Genomic DNA, 17,857 nt, shown 5'->3' with positions numbered 1-17,857 from the left:
GTCAGGGAAGGGTTTGGCAGGACGGGATGTCCTTGTCCCATGGCGCTCCAGCGACTCCTTGTGGCGGGACGGGCGCATGCACGCAGACTTCGGTCATCAGTTGTACTGTGTTTTCTCCGACACATTGGTGAGGCTGGCTTCCGGGTTAAGTGAGCAGTGTGTCAAGAAGCAAAGCAGCTTGACAGGGTCATGTTTCGGAGGATGCATGGCTCTCGACCTTCGCCTCTCCCGAGTCTGTACGAGAGTTGCAGCGATGGGACAAGACTGTAACTACCAATTGGATATCACGAAATTGGGGAGGAAAAGGGTGTATAAAATCAAAAGTTTGGACACACCTACTCATTCAAGGGTTTTTCTTTATTTTTTATATTTTCAACATTGTAGAATAATATTGAAGACATCAAAACTATGAAATAACACATATGCAATCATGTAGTAACCAAAAAAAGTGTTCAACAACTATATTTTATATTTGAGATTCTTCAAAGTAGCCACACTTTGCCTCGATGACAGCTTTGCACACTCTTCGCATTCTCTAAAACCAGCTTCACCTGGAATTATTTTCCAACAGTCTTTAAGGTGTTCCCACATATGCTGAGCACTTGTTGGCTGCTTTTCCTTCACTCTGCAGTCCAACTCATCCCAAACCATCTCAAATTGGGTTGAGGTCAGGTGATTGTGGCCAGGTCATCTGATGCAGCACTCCATCACTCTCCTTCTTGGTCAAATAGCCCTTACACAGCCTGGAGGTGTGTTGGGTCATTGTCCTATTGAAAAACAAAAGACAGTCCCACTAAGCACAAACCAGATGGGATGGCGTATCGCTGCAGAATGCTGTGGTAGCCATGCTGGTTAAGTGTGCTTTGAATTCTAAATAAAATTACTGACAGTGTCACCAGCAAAGCACACCCACCCCATCACACCTCCTCCATGCTTCACGGTGGGAACCACACATGCCAAGATCATCTGTTCACCTACTCTGCGTCTCACAAAGACACGGCAGTTGTAAACAAAAATCTTGTGTTTCTTGGCCCAAGCAAGTCTCTTCTTATTGGTGTCATTTAGTAGTGGTTTCATTGCAGCAATTCGACCATGAAGGCCTGATTCAAGCAGTCTCCTCTGAACAGTTGAGGATGAGATGTGTCTGTTACTTGAACTCTGTGAAGTATTTATTTGGGCTGCAATTTCTGAGGATGGTAACACTAATGAACGAATCCTCTGCAGCAGAGGTAACTCTGGGTCTTCCTTTCCTGTGGCGGTCCACATGAGAGCCAGTTTTATCATAAAGCATTACGGTTTTTGCGACTGCACTTGAAGAAACTCCAAAGTTCTTGAAATGTTTCGCATTGACTGATCTTCATATCTTAAAGAAATGGACTGTCATTTATCTTTGCTTATTTGAGCTGTTCTTGCCATAATTAGGTATTTTACCAAATAGAGCTAAATTCTGTATACCACCCCTACCTCGTCACAACAGAACTGATTGGCTCAAATGCAATAAGGAAAGAAATTCCACAAATTAACTTTTAACAAGGCACACCTGTTCATTGAAATGCCTTCCAGGTGACTACCTCATGAAGCTGGTTGAGAGAATGCCAAGAGTGTGCAAAGCTGTCATGAAGGCAAAGGGTGGCTACTTTGAAGAATCTCAAATATATTTTGATCTGTTTCACACTTTTTTGGTTACTACACAATTCCATGTGTGTTATTTCACAGTTTTGACATCTTCACTATTATATTACAATGTAGAAAAGTCAAAATAAAGGAAAAACCTTTGAATGAGTAGGTGTCCAAACTTTTGACTGGTACTGTGTGTGTATGTATATATGTATATATATATATATATATATATATATATAAAGATTAACACAAAACCATGGTTTCACGTTCTTATCATGTGTATACACATATCCACACTACACATATCCTCACAAGAAGTGCCATGTCACACCTCTCGCGCTATAAGGACGCCTCTGACACCTGACAAAGAGCAAGGAGCAGACGTCCTGCAGTCACAGAGCAATGAAGCCCTGCGCTAAGAAGAACATCGCCACACCACAACTCTAACGTACACCCACAGCTGTACACCTGCAGGCTACATCTGTGTGAACACAGACATCACACAGGGGCTAGCTGGGCCAGAACTCATGGGCAGGGGGAGCCCCTGCAAGCTTGATTAGTGGTGGGGCTGTTTTTTATTTAATTTTATTTCACCTTTATTTAACCAGGTAGACCAGATGAAAACAAATTCTCATTTACCACTGCGACCTGGCCAAGATAAAGCAAAGCAGTGAGACAAAAACACATAATTACACATGGGATAAACAAAAGTACAGTCAATAACACAATAGAAAAGGAAATCTGTATATAGTGTGTGCAAATGAAGTAAGGAGGTAAGGCAATAAATAGGCCATAGTGGATAAGTAATTACAATTTAGCAATTTACACTGGAGTGATATATGTGCAGATGAGGATGTGCAAGTAGAAATACTGGTGTGCAAAAGAGCAGAAAAACTAAAACAAATACGGGGCTGAGGTAGGTAGTTGGTTGGGCTATTTTCAGATGGGCTGTGTACAGCTGCAGCAATCGGTAAGCTGCTCTGACAGCTGGGGCTTAAAGTTAGTAAGGGAGAAATAAGTCTCCAACTTTAGTGATTTTTGCAACTTGTTCCAGTCATTGGCAGCAGAGAACTGGAAGGAAAGGAGGCCAAATTAGGTGTTGGCTTATATAATATACCTGCTGGAGCGCGTGCTACGGGTGGGTGTTGCTATCGTGACCAGTGAGCTGAGATAAGGCAGGGCATTACCTAGCAAAGACTTATAGATGACCTGGAGCCAGTGGGTTTGGCGACGAATACGTAGCGAGGACCAGCCAATGAGAGCATACAGGTCGCAGTGGTGGGTAGTATATGGGGCTTTGGTGACAAACCGACGATCGGTTGAAGAGCATGCATTTAGTTTTACTAGCATTTAAGACCAGTTGGAGGCCACGGAAGGAGTGTTGTATGACGTTGAAGCTCGTTTGGAGGTTTGTTAACAGTGTCCAAAGAAAGGCCAGATGTATACAGAATGATGTCGTCTGCGTAAAGGTGGATCAGAGAATCACCCGCAGCAAGAGTGACATCATTGATATAAACAGAGAAAAGAGTTGGCCCGAAAATGTTACCCTGTGGCACCCCCATAGAGACTGCCAGAGGTCCGGACAACAGGCCCTCCGATTTTACACACTGAACTCTATCTGAGAAGTAGTTGGCGAACCAGGCGAAGCGGTCATTTGAGAAGCCAAGGCTATTGAATCTCCCGATAAGAATACGGTGATTGACAGAGTCGAAAGCCTTGGCCAGGTCGATGAAGACGGCTGCACAGTATTGTTTCTTATCGATGGCGGTTATGATATCATTTAGGACCTTGGGTGCACCTCAGCCACGCTCTTGACCAGCTCAGAAACCGGATTGCATAGTGGAGAAGGTACGGTGGGATTCGAAATGGTCGGTGATGTGTTTGTTCACTTGGCTTTTGTGAACGCTGCGTGTAACACATCCGGTGTCAGGATAAATAAAAAGCAAGGTCTGCTAACTTTCTTTAATTATGTTTAATTACCGCAAACAATGAATGGCAAATGCAATTTTCGTATATACGGGTTTGCTGTATCACCACGCAGGGTTAACAGGGAACTGCAGGAAGTACGTAAACAGCTGTTCTTATACCGTGATGACGTAGTTCTAACGCGTCTGTTGGCCTATCACAGTAGAGGCTGGGCGCGGTTTAGACTTTGCCCCCCTCGGATTTGTCCAAGCCCCCTTGGCGCGTTCCTTTTGTCCACATCTGGTTGCTGGGTAGATTAGATCCGTCTTGTGTCTGTCGATTCTACACTGAAACAGTTCCTAATATGGTATTGTCCAGTATTCTAACCTCTTGGTTGGCCTAGAGAGATGCACCCCTCCCCTCTCCAGACTGTCCACAGCTTTTATGGCCTGTGTTGGTCAGTCCTTACACCTACACACACACCCCCCTCTGTATTGTTTGTGTGTGTGTGTAACAAAACAATATTCATCTTCAAACAATATGCTAACAGGTTACAGTGCATAAACATAAATCCTAACACTTTCAAAGACCTTAGAAAGGCAGGGCAGGATGGATATACAGTGGGGAGAACAAGTATTTGATACACTGCCGATTTTGAAGGTTTTCCTACTTACAAAGCATGTAGAGGTCTGTAATTTTTATCATAGGTACACTTCAACTGTGAGAGACGGAATCTAAAACAAAAATCCAGAAAATCACATTGTATGATTTTTAAGTAATTAAATTGCATTTTATTGCGTGACATAAGTATTTGATCACCTACCAACCAGTAAGAATTCCGGCTCTCACAGACCTGTTAGTTTTTCTTTTAGAAGCCCTCCTGTTCTCCACTCATTACCTGTATTAACTGCACCTGTTTGAACTTGTTACTTGTATAAAAGACACCTGTACACACACTCAATCAAACAGACTCCAATCTCTCCACAATGGCCAAGACCAGAGAGCTGTGTAAGGACATCAGGGATAAAATTGTAGACCTGCACAAGGCTGGGATGGGCTACAGGACAATAGGCAAGCAGCTTGGTGAGAAGGCAACAACTGTTGGCGCAATTATTAGAAAATGGAAGATGTTCAAGATGACGGTCAATCACCCTCGGTCTGGGGCTCCATGCAAGATCTCACCTCGTGGGGCATCAATGATCATAAGGAAGGTGAGGGATCAGCCCAGAACTACACGGCAGGACCTGGTCAATGACCTGAAGAGAGCTGGGACCACAGTCTCAAAGAAAACCATTAGTAACACACTACGCTGTCATGGATTGAAATCCTGCAGCGCACGCAAGGTCCCCCTGCTCAAGCCAGCGCATGTCCAGGCCCGTCTGAAGTTTGCCAATGACCATCTGGATGATCCAGAGGAGGAATGGGAGAAGGTCATGTGGTCTGATGAGACAAAAATAGAGCTTTTTGGTCTAAACTCCACTCGCCGTGTTTGGAGGAAGAAGAAGGTTGAGTACAACCCCAAGAACACCCTCCCAACCGTGAAGCATGGAGGTGGAAACATAATTCTTTGGGGATGCTTTTCTGCAAAGGGGACAGGACGACTGCACCGTATTGAGGGGAGGATGGATGGGGCCATGTATCGCGAGATCTTGGCCAAAAACCTCCTTCCCTCAGTAAGAGCATTGAAGATGGGTCGTGGCTGGATCTTCCAGCATGACAACGACCCGAAACACACAGCCAGGGCAACTAAGGAGTGGCTCCGTAAGAAGCATCTCAAGGTCCTGGAGTGGCCTAGCCAGTCTCCAGACCTGAACCCAATAGAAAATCTTTGGAGGGAGCTGAACGTCCGTATTGCCCACCGACAGCCCTGAAACCTGAAGGATCTGGAGAAGGTATGTATGGAGGAGTGGGCCAAAATCCCTGCTGCAGTGTGTGCAAACCTGGTCAATAACTACAGGAAACGTATGATCTTTGTAATTGCAAACAAAGGTTTCTGTACCAAATATTAAGTTCTGCTTTTCTGATGTATCAAATACTTATGTCATGCAATAAAATGCAAATTAATTACTTAAAAATCATACAATGTGATTTTCTGGATTTTTGTTTTAGATTCCGTCTCTCAGAGTTGAAGTGTACCTATGATAAAAATTACAGACCTCTACATGCTTTGTAAGTAGGAAAACCTTCAAGATCGGCAGTGTATCAAATACTTGTTCTCCCCACTGTAGGTCTGTAACAGTTTGGGTCTAGAGTGTCTTCCCCTTTGAAGAGGGGGATGACCACAGTCACTTTCCAATCTTTAGGAATCTCAGACGATACGAAAGAGGTTGAAGTTTGAGGTTGAGGTTGGCGGCGGATAATGTTAGGAATAGAGGGTCCAGATTGTCTAGCCCAGCTGATTTGTAGGGATCCAGATTTTGCAGCTCTTTCAGAACATCAGCTGTCTGGATTTGGGTGAAGGAGAAGCGGGGGAGCTTGGGCCAGTTCCTGCGGGGGGTGCAGAGCTGTTGGCCGGGGTAGCAAGGTGGAAAGTATGGCCAGCCATAGAGAAATGCTTATTGAAATTCTCGATTATCGTGGATTTATCGGTGGTGACAGTGTTTCCTAGCCTCAGTGCAGTGGGCAGCTGGGAGGAGGTGCTCTTATTCTCCATGGACTTTACAGTTTCCCAAAACTTTTTGGAACTAGCCTTAGCTTCCTAACTGTGTGAGTATTTTGGTTCCTGACTTCCCTGAAAAGTTGCATATCGCGCGCACTATCCGATGCTAGTGCAGGACGCCACAGGATGTTTTTGTGCTGGTCAAGGGCAGTCAAGTCTGGAGTGAACCAAGGGCTATACCTGTCCTTAGTTCTAAATTTGAAAGGGGCATGCTTATTTAAGATGGTGAGGAAAGCACTTTTAAAGAGCAACCAGGCATCCTCTACTGACGGGACAAGTCGTGATGGATCGGCGGGGCTCCGTGTCGACAAAGGGTCCAGGCCAATTGGCAAGAGAGGTATTGTAGTTGGTGTACTTTGTTTACTAGCCGGGAGATGGGCCTAGCTCGAGGCTAACTGGTGCATGCTTCTGGACAATAGTTACTCGGTAGCAGCTAGCTAGCTGCAATGATCCGGTGTAATGGTCCAGAGCTTGCGGCAGGAATCCGGTGATGTAGTGGAGGGGGAAAAAAGCGGTCCGATATGCTCAGGGCTGATATCGCGCTGTGCAAACTGGCAGGTATTATCCGGGCTAAAGTGGATGGTGTCTGAGCTATAGGTAAAGATCGCTAGCAGTGGCTAACAATGACTAAATAGCTAGCAGTTAATTAGCTGGCTAGCTCTGATGGAGGTTACAGTTATAAGGTCAAAAAAAATAGCAGATCCGTACCACATTGAGTGAGGCGGGTTGCAGGAAGGTATATTTAATTTGAAAATGGAAAAAAGATATTGAAATAATGAAATGTATACAATAAATAAATAAATATTTGCACGGGACAAAAATAAACACGTCTTACTGCTACGCCATCTGGGATCTTGTATACAGAGCACATCAAGCTTGGAATGTTAATGAGCCATAAGCAGCAGCACAGTTGAGAAGTGAGCTTTTCTGCATGGAGCACTCCTCCTTGATGTGGCTCTCGCTCTCCTTCAGGCCCCGGCATAGTCGTGGGGAAACAGAGCCAGGATGTTGTTAGCCTCGATTTCTACTTCCAGACTTCCCCAACAGCCAAGTGATGAACAAGGCTTGGGAGCATGGTAAGTGGAGACTACACTGCTGTAGGCCTCATCATGGTTGAGGAAACAGTTAGGTTCAGACATGCATCCATGCTAAGGAAGAGGCTCATGGCCTAGGACTGCTTACTAGCTGGATCCTGTCTACCACTGGGGCCCCTCAGGGAGAAACCTTGGCCTGGGAATGAAAGTCCCAAGATAGGGGGTAGGAGAATAGTCAGGCATCTGAACTTGAGCCCACAGTCCAATCCCTGCTTCATATCTTTCTGGGATGATGCTGTGATGACCAATACTACTAGGTTGAGGTTATTATTTCTCATTAATCTAGTACATCACATTGGCATCCACCAACCTCTCTCTTCCTCTCTGTGGTAGCTTTTTGACATGCATTAAAACCAAAAAAATGTAGGATTCTGAAGTTGCATACAACTGTGATTTAGACTTATTGTTCAGAACACTTTCATTGTTTCTGGACAATGGGTAGGTTTTTGGGCAAAATAAGCAAGGTTCACACAGAAAATATGATTCTGACTATGAACTCCACCCTGATAAAGCCAACACATGCAATCCTATGACTTAGAGGCTTCTAAATGGTCTTAACAACACGAGGCGGATTTAATCCCTTATTACACTTTCATCAAACTGTAATAAGCCTAGCAGAGCTACTAAGCCTGAGTACAATCACCGCCTTAGTACAATCACCACTCTGTGCTACAGAATCCCTCCGTAGCCTCTGAAACCTGAGGCTCAGAACCTACCCAAACTGCACAAAAATGGCTGATATTCCATTTCAAAAGACTGTACTGGAGTTGAGGGCAGTTGCACAGTGCGCCATGGCACTTAAGCATGTTTAGGTTAAATACAAACCACTGCATAGTGCAAACCCTTTTAAAGTTTATTTGTAAAACAGCTTTCACACAAAGGAGTTTAAAGAAGGTGACGAGTTTCTGGAAGCACTGCAGCACGGTTGCAAGAACCATTTGTTTCAGTCCCTTTGGCGGTGGTCTTTGACAATCAAAACAGACAAAGCTTAGTTTGGATAAAATTGAGACCCAGAGCTGATTTACAGACATACCAGCTCTCAAGCAACAACAAACTTTCCAACAAGTCAGCTGGAGCATTTTAAAACCTTGATCTTACAATATGATAATGTTGACTGATAATGACTTCTGATGAGAAATAGTTAGGGGCAACAGTGTAAAAACTATTGATGGACTGGCGTGACTACCTGACCCAATGTTTCACACATTCAACCTCAAGTTCATTAGAGGAATCTTTGGCACCCTTAAAGGGATACTGTAGCAGTACTGTACAGTAGTATATGCCACTGCCTGTTCACACCGCTATCATCCAGAAGGCGAGGTCAGTACAGGTGATTCAAAGCTGGGACAGAGAGATTGAAAAACAGCTTCTATCTCAAGGCCATCAGATGTATAATGTTTTGCTGGTTTTAGTGTGTAGAGTTTAGTAAAAATAGCCTATAGTTTCAAAGATGGTGCCTAAGCAATCAGAAAAAACTGTAAATAAGAATGAATTATTGGTTAATACCAGCTTGCTGCCTACACTGAGACGCAATCACTGGACACTTTAATAAATGGATCACTAGTCACTTTAAACAATGCCACTTTAAATAATGCCACTTTAATGATGTTTACATATCTTGCATTGCTCATGTCACATGTATATACTGTATTTTATACCATCTACTGCACCTTGCCTATGCCGCGCGGCCATCGCTCATCCACATACTTATATGTACATATTCTCATTCACCCCTTTAGATGTGTGTGCATTAGTTAGTTGTTGGGGAATTGTTAGATTACTTGTTAGATATTACTGCACTGTCGGAACTAGAAGCACAAGCATTTCGCTACACTCGCACTAACATCTGCTAACCATGTGTATGTGACCAATAAAATTTGATTTAGTGTACCTGTAGCCTTCAGTCATTGTACAAATGCTAGTCAGCATTGGCTATCGTCACTACCTCTTAACTTCCTTCACACTGCACTTAGAGATCTAAAAATTGTGTCCACGAGTTCATCCAACTCTGGGTAATATGAAAAACTTAATTGACAGAATCTTTTAGTTGAGCGAGCCTTGTAGACTGCTGCTGTGGTGACCACAAACACCTAAGCACGCTCAAATATTGCATTGAAACAAACTCACACTACGTATATCTTAATTTAAGGATGTAGTAATTATGTAAGTAGGTTTTGAACAAAAACGGATGTCTGTCAATTTGTACGGATCCATGTTGCTTTTGATCTTATTAGTGAGCGTTTAACGTTACCTCAGAGCAGAAACATGGTCAGGTTGAAAATCCAGATTCCTTAGACAGCAACATGAATGTTGGCTGACAGCATGCAACGAGTGTGTTCTTCATTTTTTCCCCACTGCATGTGACAGACCTTGCATTTTAATCAGTGCATGTTGGAGTCACACCTCTCATTTGTTTACAGTTAGCAAGGTAGCTAAGTTATAGGACTTCCTAGTTGGTACAATAGGGACATCTTTTCCCCAATTGTCTAGGAAAAATTAGCCAATATTAGACGTATTGTGCAAATACTCCGAGTTAGCTATACCAACGCCCAAAATATATGCAACATTAAAATGCATGTTTAGTTGGCTAGCTAGCTACATGGGTAGCTTACTAGCTAGGTAACTAAAAGTAACTTGCACTTTTGTTACACATCATCCTAACACAGATATAAAAAATATTTGTCCTAACGTAGTTACTTATCTATAGCTAGCTAGCTAGAAAGCAGTCGAGCATCCACTTCGCAGTGACATAAATAAATTTGCTATCTACCTGTACAAGCCCTCAACAAAAGATTCACTGCTTGCAGTTGCAACTAGCTAACTACTCCCACTTCGAACTCATATAACTAACACTATAATATTACCTGCTCGTCGAATCTGTTTATCACGGCCTGAACCCATTCCACTGGTTTATGTGCCGCCATGGCCGAGCGGATGGAAACCGCGAATGACTGCTTGCAATTGCAATACGAATGTGGACGTTCGTGGCGATGTTAAGCCTGAAATAAATCCCAAAACCGCCGTCTGAAGATGACAGTACGGCTTGGTTATTGTTCCCTTTGAGCAAGCTTTACCATGCCGCCATGACACACCACCGGAAGTCTTCCCAGTGAAACCGATGGGGATAGGAGATTGCAGAGCAAAGATACCCGTGCGTCGCTTGTTGATGTCGAAGGTAAGAGCTGAGAGGATACACACAAACATTGACCATATAATGTAATGTTGTTACATGTAACTAACTAGCTTGACTTGCTACCGTGTGAAACATGTATGCTACCATATGTTACTAAAAAGAGCTAACAATATTATAAAATGTAATCCAGGAGTTTATGTTTGAATTCTGGTTCTCTCACAACACAAGTCACTCAGAAAAGCATCTGTAGGCAGAAGCATGCTACATGCACATTCGGCATTTGAAAAAACTATAGCTGTGCTATACTACAGAATGCAAAATGTATCTGTATCATAAAAGTGTACTGCAATAAGTTTTTTTGTTGTTGCCACACAAACACTCTGTCTCACGAGGGACAAATGTGTAGGCTACTTGTACAGAGAGGTTTGTGCTTTAGAAGTGGATCTGCAGTAAAAGTAGACCTGTATTGCCATCTACAGGTCAAAGGTCAGACTAGCATTCAGAAAATGTAAACATGGGCTATCCACAGAAAATGGAAATGTGTGTGTTTCTGTTTGAGAAGTTAAACCAGTTAATTCCCTTATAACTGAGTGTCCTGCATCATGTATTATTTTATTGGTTGTAACTTAAGTACGGTTTATTTTACAGTACATGTATTTTACACTGAGTCATTGATATCTGGTTGATTGTTGGTTGTGGAACATATCTGAAGTACCATGTGTGTGTGTTCCACATATCTGAAGTACCATGTGTGTGTGTGGGGGGGGGGGGGGGGGGGGGGCATGTTCTATACAGTTTTCAGGACAACATTACTCTGTTTAGCCTACACCGTGACTATGACTGCATAATAAACTAAACTAAAAATACTATGTATTTTCTAATCAAATGTGTTAACAGGGCAACACAAAAGAAGACAAAGGCCATCAATTCAATGCAAATATTACTGTATTAAAGGAAATTGTTGTATTAAGCTTGCTTTGAAAACCGTTTGAATGGCTTGGATAGGCCTATGGAGATGGCAGAAAACATCCTGATTAGAAGGGGATGTTTGCGAGGCTTCTCCTGTTGAGAGGTGGAGGGAAGACCCTCTGGGAGTCCAAATGTGGCAGGATGTGCCACTATGTTGGGCAACAGAAGAGAGTTGACATGCACTTTAATTAAAAAATTATGTTATATTGTATTCTTAGTTTCAAATCATTATTACTTTCACAAATAAATGAGAACCAGAATCTTGAGATTTGGAAACTATAAATAATTGTACATAAGAGATTACTATCGATAATATATAATGTACTGTATATAGGGTTTAATATTTTTGCAATAGCAGCTTTGTACACCAATATCTCAAACAGTAAATGTCCTGCTGTATGGACTTACACATGATATCTTCAGCAGTAGTCTGGTCTTTGGATTCAGAATGGCGGTAATTCTTCTTGGAATCCTTCTTGTTTCCCATCATGAATGGCTAAAACAAAAACATGTCAAAACAACAGTCACAGCTGAACAATCTCATGGAAATAACAATCACATCTTACACACCAGCACAACAAGATTTATAAATGGTTTTGGAATTAATGGATGGTTTTACATTGTCTCGAAATAACATTGTTTACTCACATTGACACAATTGTTAATTGTGATGTACCTTTAAGTCGAATTTCAGTCTGGCAAGCCTTTGTAGGAAAGACAGCTTCCCTCTGGTAGCCTTCACATCTTCAGCCATGGGAAGAGCTTCTGGCCAGGTGGCTTCGAAAGATGTTCTTGAGGCTGCTCTTGATGCCTCATTACAACTGTGGAGAAGCTCCTTGCTCAATGACTCCACAAGAATCCTATTGAATGTGGAGTCCTGAGTCGACACGGCCAGTTGGACTATTTTCTCTGAGCCAAACTCCTTCAACAGATGTTTGTAGATGGTGCTGTATACTTTATGACTCTTCAGGTTCTTGGGATAAGCTTGGGTCTCAGAGCAGCCTGACCATGCACAGAAGGCAGCTATTACTTTTGGAATCAGGTCTTGTGACGTGCGTGTGACTTCAATTGGGTACAGATCAGTTTGGGTTTGGATTTTTGACAGAAGTCTCACCACTAACATGCTGATGAGGCCGGTGAAGTCATCATCACCGACTAAGTTATCAGTGGATGGGGTTGAAAGCGAGACAATATCCGGGCTGGTTGAATTCTGATCACAAACAATGCTCTGAGGTACACCGAAACAACTGATGGTATCCCTTTCCTCAGCATCTATGTTGGCCTCAAAGCCTCGTGCAGCATTGGAGGTCCCACTTGTTGTCATGCTGATGGCGGAGAAAGATGGCAGAGGGTAGGACTTACCACTCAGTAGACTGCCTACATCAGTTACAGTTCCGGTTGGAGATGACCCTCTGCTTTGTGCATCAGAAACCACAGAGTCCATGACCTGGCTTACCATTACTTTGGTAAACAGGCTGACTGTGTCACTAAATGCTGATGTAGAAAAAGAGCATGAAATCCTATCTTCAGATACGCTAGCCGTCACACTAACTCCCTGAGCCCAACTCATTGAAGCTATAGAGGGCACAAGGCTAGGAAGCAGGAGGCGCTTCACAGACTCCTCTGCAAACAGCTGAACCAGCTCGTAAGCTGTGGGCTTCCCAACCTTCTTGTCATTCCTCTTCAGCTCAGTAAGGACTGTATCGGATGCACTCTTTCCAGCCGCCACTGTCAGAACCAGAGGGGTCAAGTTGCTCTCAGAAATGATGCGGTTGACTTGGTGAGTAAGATCACGGGAGAGAGCACCAATCCTACCCTGAGATATGAGCTCCTCCAGTCTTGCTATTGCAGCTGTTAGATCAGGGTGGAATGCAACCTCCCCTTCATCCTCTGGATGTACCTCCTTTATGATGGTATCCACTATTGCAGACATGCTTTCCCTGGCATCACACACCAATGTTTTTGGCTTAGTAGATTTGCCCATGTCGATGACTGAGCATCTCACAATGGGCTGAGTAATACTCTCTGGTAAATCAGAAGAGATGGAAGTGCCAGGGAGTGAAAATTCCCACTCTGACTTCTTTGATCTGGCAGATGATGATGACAACGAGGAGGAAGAACGCTGTGGCACTTGACAGATCAGTTCCTCACCACATTCACTGCTTACCCTTTCAACGTCCTTCAGCATCATTCCAACCACATTCTCTATTTGTGAAAGCGCTCCTGCAGTCACCGTTTGGTCAGATTTTGACAGCTCTTTCTGAATTGAAACCAGAATTTGGCTGAGGGTCTTTTTGGCTTGAGCCATTGTTGCTTTGGCTTGCTTTTGCCATAAATAATTCTTCATCTTTGTCTTCACATTGTGGTAAATAGTCTTTGCAGTTGTCCAGATCTTCTTCTCAGATACTTCCAAACCAGACTGTGAGCCTTTGGGTGCGACCTCAGTGTACTCTGAGGTTTTCTCATCACTCTGTTGAAGCATAGAGTCTGCCTGCCATAGAGTAGTAGAAGACTCTGTGGGTGGGAAAAGGCTCTTCATGTCATTTATAATTGATCCAACGATTTCAAAAGCAGTTAAATCTGTATGCCTTAAGGAAATTGTTGATTTTGCTGGCAACATCTGAGAATCTGGCTGGCTGGAACTGACTTTGCTGGGAAAGCTACTGACTGATTTGATCAGTATTTTTCGCACTTCGTTGGTAGCGTTCATCTGGAACTCCTCACTGGAGAGTTTCTCAATGACTGAGGCTGGAGTATCTCTTAATCCTTCCAACCATGAAGAACCAGACACAGGCATGTCTTCTAGATAAGACATGACACTGTCCAAAAAGCCACAGACTTCAAGGGAGTTGTAAGAGGAACCCTCTGCAACAGATGATGTGCATTCCAAATATGCCACCTCTGACCTATACATGGTCACAATCTGGGACAAGACCTCTTTGGTGCAGGGCACCAGTTTGGAATCACAGAGAGACAGTAATGGTTGAGAGTTCTCACTTTGGCATTTACGGAGAGTACCAAGTCCTGTTGAGTTGACCACTTGCAGTATTGCCTCGCTCTTACTGGTTTCAGGTTGCTCTGGTGTTTTCTCTTCTACAGAGTCAGTTGAATCACGTCCATCAGATAAAGAAGATGAACTGCGTTCTGATATAAGGGATTCACTCCTACATGGTGAAGGCAAGCTCAGGATTGAAACAGGCAGATCACTGGAGTCAGTATGCTCCAGAAGCACAGCACTGGAGTCAGCTTTTTCCATAAGTTCTTCCCCTTGGACTGGAGCTCCACCCATTCTGAGGAACAATGTCTCTAGCTTTGCCTGAAGTCTGTAGCAGAGTCTACGAGCTGCATGGAAGGGTTTCCGCTTTGTCGTACAGTGTCCCACTTGGGTATCTCTCTGGGTGCTTGTTGGCTGATCTAATTCAGCATACTGCACAATGTCCTTGACATCTTCAACAAAGTTATCAATTATTTTTGATGCCTCAGATTCTACTTTGGTCTGTATGAGCTCAGTGGCCGCAGAATCAAGGATCCTGTCAGATGGGCTAGATGCATTCATCAAGCTTGGAGTGGTACTAAACGAATGAGAAGGTTGAACCATACCAGAGATATCGCTCATTAACCTTCTCACAAGAATTTCACTCACAGCCTTTGAGGCTTTGGTCTTGAACTTCGCACTAAACAGAGTGCCAAGATTTTGCATCATTGCTTTGCAAGATGTACATATTATGTTCAGCTCCTCTGGAACAGGAGAGTCTTCAACATCCAGGTGCTCCACTACAAGGTCACTGCCAGATGCCAACATTTTAACTTTCACAGCCACTTCTCGAAAAACCTTAGCCAATTCCGGATCTTCTTTTTCCAATTCATCCACCATGTCTGCGATAACAGTCATCACCTCTTCTGTTGCAGGTGGAATGCATGACTCTAATTTAGAGGTGGAGCTCTGGTCCTCTGGAGTGGCGTGATCATCAAAACATTTCTGGACCATGTTGACCATCTGTTCAGCGGCCTGGGTACCAGAATAAATAGGGGAGGACCGCCCTGAAATGGCTCTGCTGATGGTCACAGAGAGGGCTGAGTTAAGCTGTTCGACCACCACCTTGATAAGACCAACAGTCAGCTCAGGTGGGCAAGAGGACAGGATCTTATGATCAGACAGTTGCTCCTGGACACTTTTGATGATTCTGTCCTCTGGCATTCCCAGGTGGACTTTCACTGAGGTCTGGGAACTTTAAAACGAACAAGCAAAGCATGATAATTCCTGTCTTAACTTGGCAAATCGGTCAAGCGTTGTAATTTTAGTATTCTAAATATCTACATGTCCTTTTGATCGCTTTTCATGCTCATTAATTTGAATATGCTCAAAGGCTGATACATTACATTTTGTACTACATCAGATAGAGTAAAATGCATTGGCTAACACTGGGATAGATGATCTTGGTGAAATCCATACATGAAAACCTTGAGGGGAACATACCTCTTAGAAGAGGGTGTTAGGGACCTGAGATGTTGAGCCCCTGTGCCGCCCTTATACATTTTCTTCGCCAGATATCTAACTTCCTGGATGAGCTCCAGTCTTTCCTGATCAAAGGCAGCAAAGGGTCTTGCACTGCCACCCCTCTTGGGTGAGTCAGTATCGTCGTCAGCAAAGTCCTTCACCCCCAGTACGCGTGCCAGGGCTGGCAGCAGGATCTGCAGGGTGGTCTGTGTGATGAAGGTTACAATTGTCTTGCACAATTTGGCAAGCTGTTCCTTCGTCATCTGTTTTGAACAAATAGAACAAAAACTGTATTTTCAATGGAACTGTGATGTACAGTATTCTAGATCGAACAGAATGCATTTGATCAACATTGTTATTCTTGTCTGCGACTGAATTCAAAGTTTGATGAAGTCTGACAGAGAAATGAACATGAAAAACAGAATGTAACTTGATGGCTAATCTCTGAATTCAACAGATTATTGACACATCAGAGGTCAAAGGCAGATAGGGAAACTTACAGGGTTTTTTAATCCTTTGTAGATCACTTGCCACTGCCTAGAAAATTTAAAATAAGTGTTTTAATGAGTGTTTAGTTCCCACTGCACAATATTTCATAAATGTTGAACATTACAGAAAAACTTTTAACATACTCATCAGTAAGATTGCGCAGGAATGAGATGAGGATTGGGTAGGAGTATTCCATGTCATCCTTGTTGCCTGGGCCGAATGCAGCCTTAACAGCTTTCGTCTCCAGGAGCTCAATTACAGATCCTCTATCCAGGTGTTTATTCCTGGAGACTAAAGATGTGATTGCCGTAGAGGAAGTAGAAACAAAATTAAAGAGAAATCCGACGTTTTATCTCTTAATACTCTGATTTCATTGTTTTAGGGTTTTAGAATAGGCCTATTTGAATAAAGCTATCTATGTGACCTTTCTTACTGATTACAGTAGACTACAGTTTCATTGAAAATGGATAGCACAACCTGCACATCACAGACAGAATAGAGAAACAATGTAGTACTAGAGAGGTAAATCTCTGACCTGCATCGTTGTCGGTGCCCAGCTTCCTTGACTTCTTGCCACTACTCTTCCTTTTTGCCTAGGATAGAACAGAACAGATTCCAGATCTCAAATGATGGCAGACATGTAACACCAGGGCCCGATACATAAAGTGCATCAGATAAGGTGTGGGCTCAACCTTGCCCAAATAATTGTATTCATTATGATCTAAAATCTCTGAGACAATTTATGAATAGGCTATGGGCCAGGTCAAAGCAGCTCTTAAAAACACGTTTTGAAAACAGCTATGTTGTTATCATAGATATATAGATATCTATGGTAGGGCTGCTATCAGGTGCAGAGTGTAGCCCAGTAGGCCTATTATGTGCTCTGTCACTCCTGCTATCTTACCTTCCTTCCCTTCTTGGCCTCCTCTTTGGGCGTGGCCACCGGTTCTTCCTCAACAACTTCCTTTCCTTCCCTCTGAGGATCACCATCCTCCCTCTGTACTACCTGAAGGACAGACATTCCAATAAGTAATACTAGGTCAATGTCAGAGTAGATCTGTGCAGAGGACCTCATAAATAGAGCTACAGCCATATCAGAGCTAAGCTGGTGACTTTATAGAGAATGGTAAATTTGTTTTACAATATGTTATAGCTTTTTTACAAGAAATATCCGCTTAGATTACTTTTTTCTTTTTTACTTTCCCCCAATATTGTGTGAAGTCATTTAGCTTACCTTTTCTTCATCCATTCAAGCTATTTTATATATCGAAAAGCACGTCCTTGTCTGTGTTGGTTACATTCAAGTTGAGTTCAAGTCGAGAGTGAGGACAATATTGCAGGCGGGGACTGTAATTTAGGGCTACATGTCACGTCATGGAACGTTAGACCTTTATGACATCACAAATAGTATTTTTAGGAAGAGCGCGGGAAAGGTTACTTGCCCACTCAGTAGGACTAGCTAATATTGAGAGAAATTTCCCCGTCAAACG

The 17,857-nt window shown here is 43.2% G+C and overlaps 2 protein-coding genes across 7 annotated transcripts in view; both read right to left on the bottom strand.

Moving 5' to 3' along the window:
* The window catches only part of LOC139548178 (neurofibromin-like), a 97,737-nt gene extending 87,359 nt beyond the window's left edge, over positions 1–10,378 (bottom strand). The window contains exon 1 of one of the 5 annotated variants that reach the window (XR_011669671.1): positions 10,143–10,374. Coding sequence is in view for 4 of the 5 variants with exons in the window: in XM_071357651.1 (XP_071213752.1) it covers positions 10,143–10,202 (60 nt within the window). In the remaining variant the exon portion in view is untranslated. Of the gene's footprint in view, positions 1–10,142 lie in introns of all 5 variants that reach the window. The other 4 variants (XM_071357651.1, XM_071357647.1, XM_071357648.1 and 1 more) reach the window with 4 other exon arrangements.
* Positions 10,379–11,336: 958 nt separating this feature from the next.
* LOC139548179 (serine-rich adhesin for platelets-like) lies at positions 11,337–17,746 on the bottom strand. 2 transcript variants are annotated; one of them, XM_071357653.1, is made up of 9 exons: positions 17,602–17,746; positions 17,272–17,373; positions 16,903–16,960; positions 16,511–16,658; positions 16,379–16,415; positions 15,858–16,141; positions 12,057–15,609; positions 11,789–11,876; positions 11,337–11,529 (listed from the first exon to the last, which is right to left on the bottom strand). In XM_071357653.1, exons 1-9 carry the CDS (start codon positions 17,614–17,616, stop codon positions 11,378–11,380), a joined length of 4,437 nt encoding a protein of 1,478 aa, XP_071213754.1. In that variant the 5' UTR covers positions 17,617–17,746; the 3' UTR covers positions 11,337–11,377. The 2 variants fall into 2 exon arrangements, with proteins under 2 accessions (XP_071213754.1, XP_071213753.1); XM_071357652.1 differs by lacking the exon at positions 17,602–17,746 and having other exon boundaries at positions 17,272–17,445.
* Positions 17,747–17,857: the final 111 nt, after the last annotated feature.

Source organism: Salvelinus alpinus, chromosome 21, assembly GCF_045679555.1.
Source record: "Salvelinus alpinus chromosome 21, SLU_Salpinus.1, whole genome shotgun sequence".
Classification (NCBI taxonomy): Eukaryota; Metazoa; Chordata; class Actinopteri; order Salmoniformes; family Salmonidae; genus Salvelinus; species Salvelinus alpinus.
Note: the sequence above shows the minus strand (reverse complement) of the source record. Positions and strands in the feature narration are given on the sequence as shown.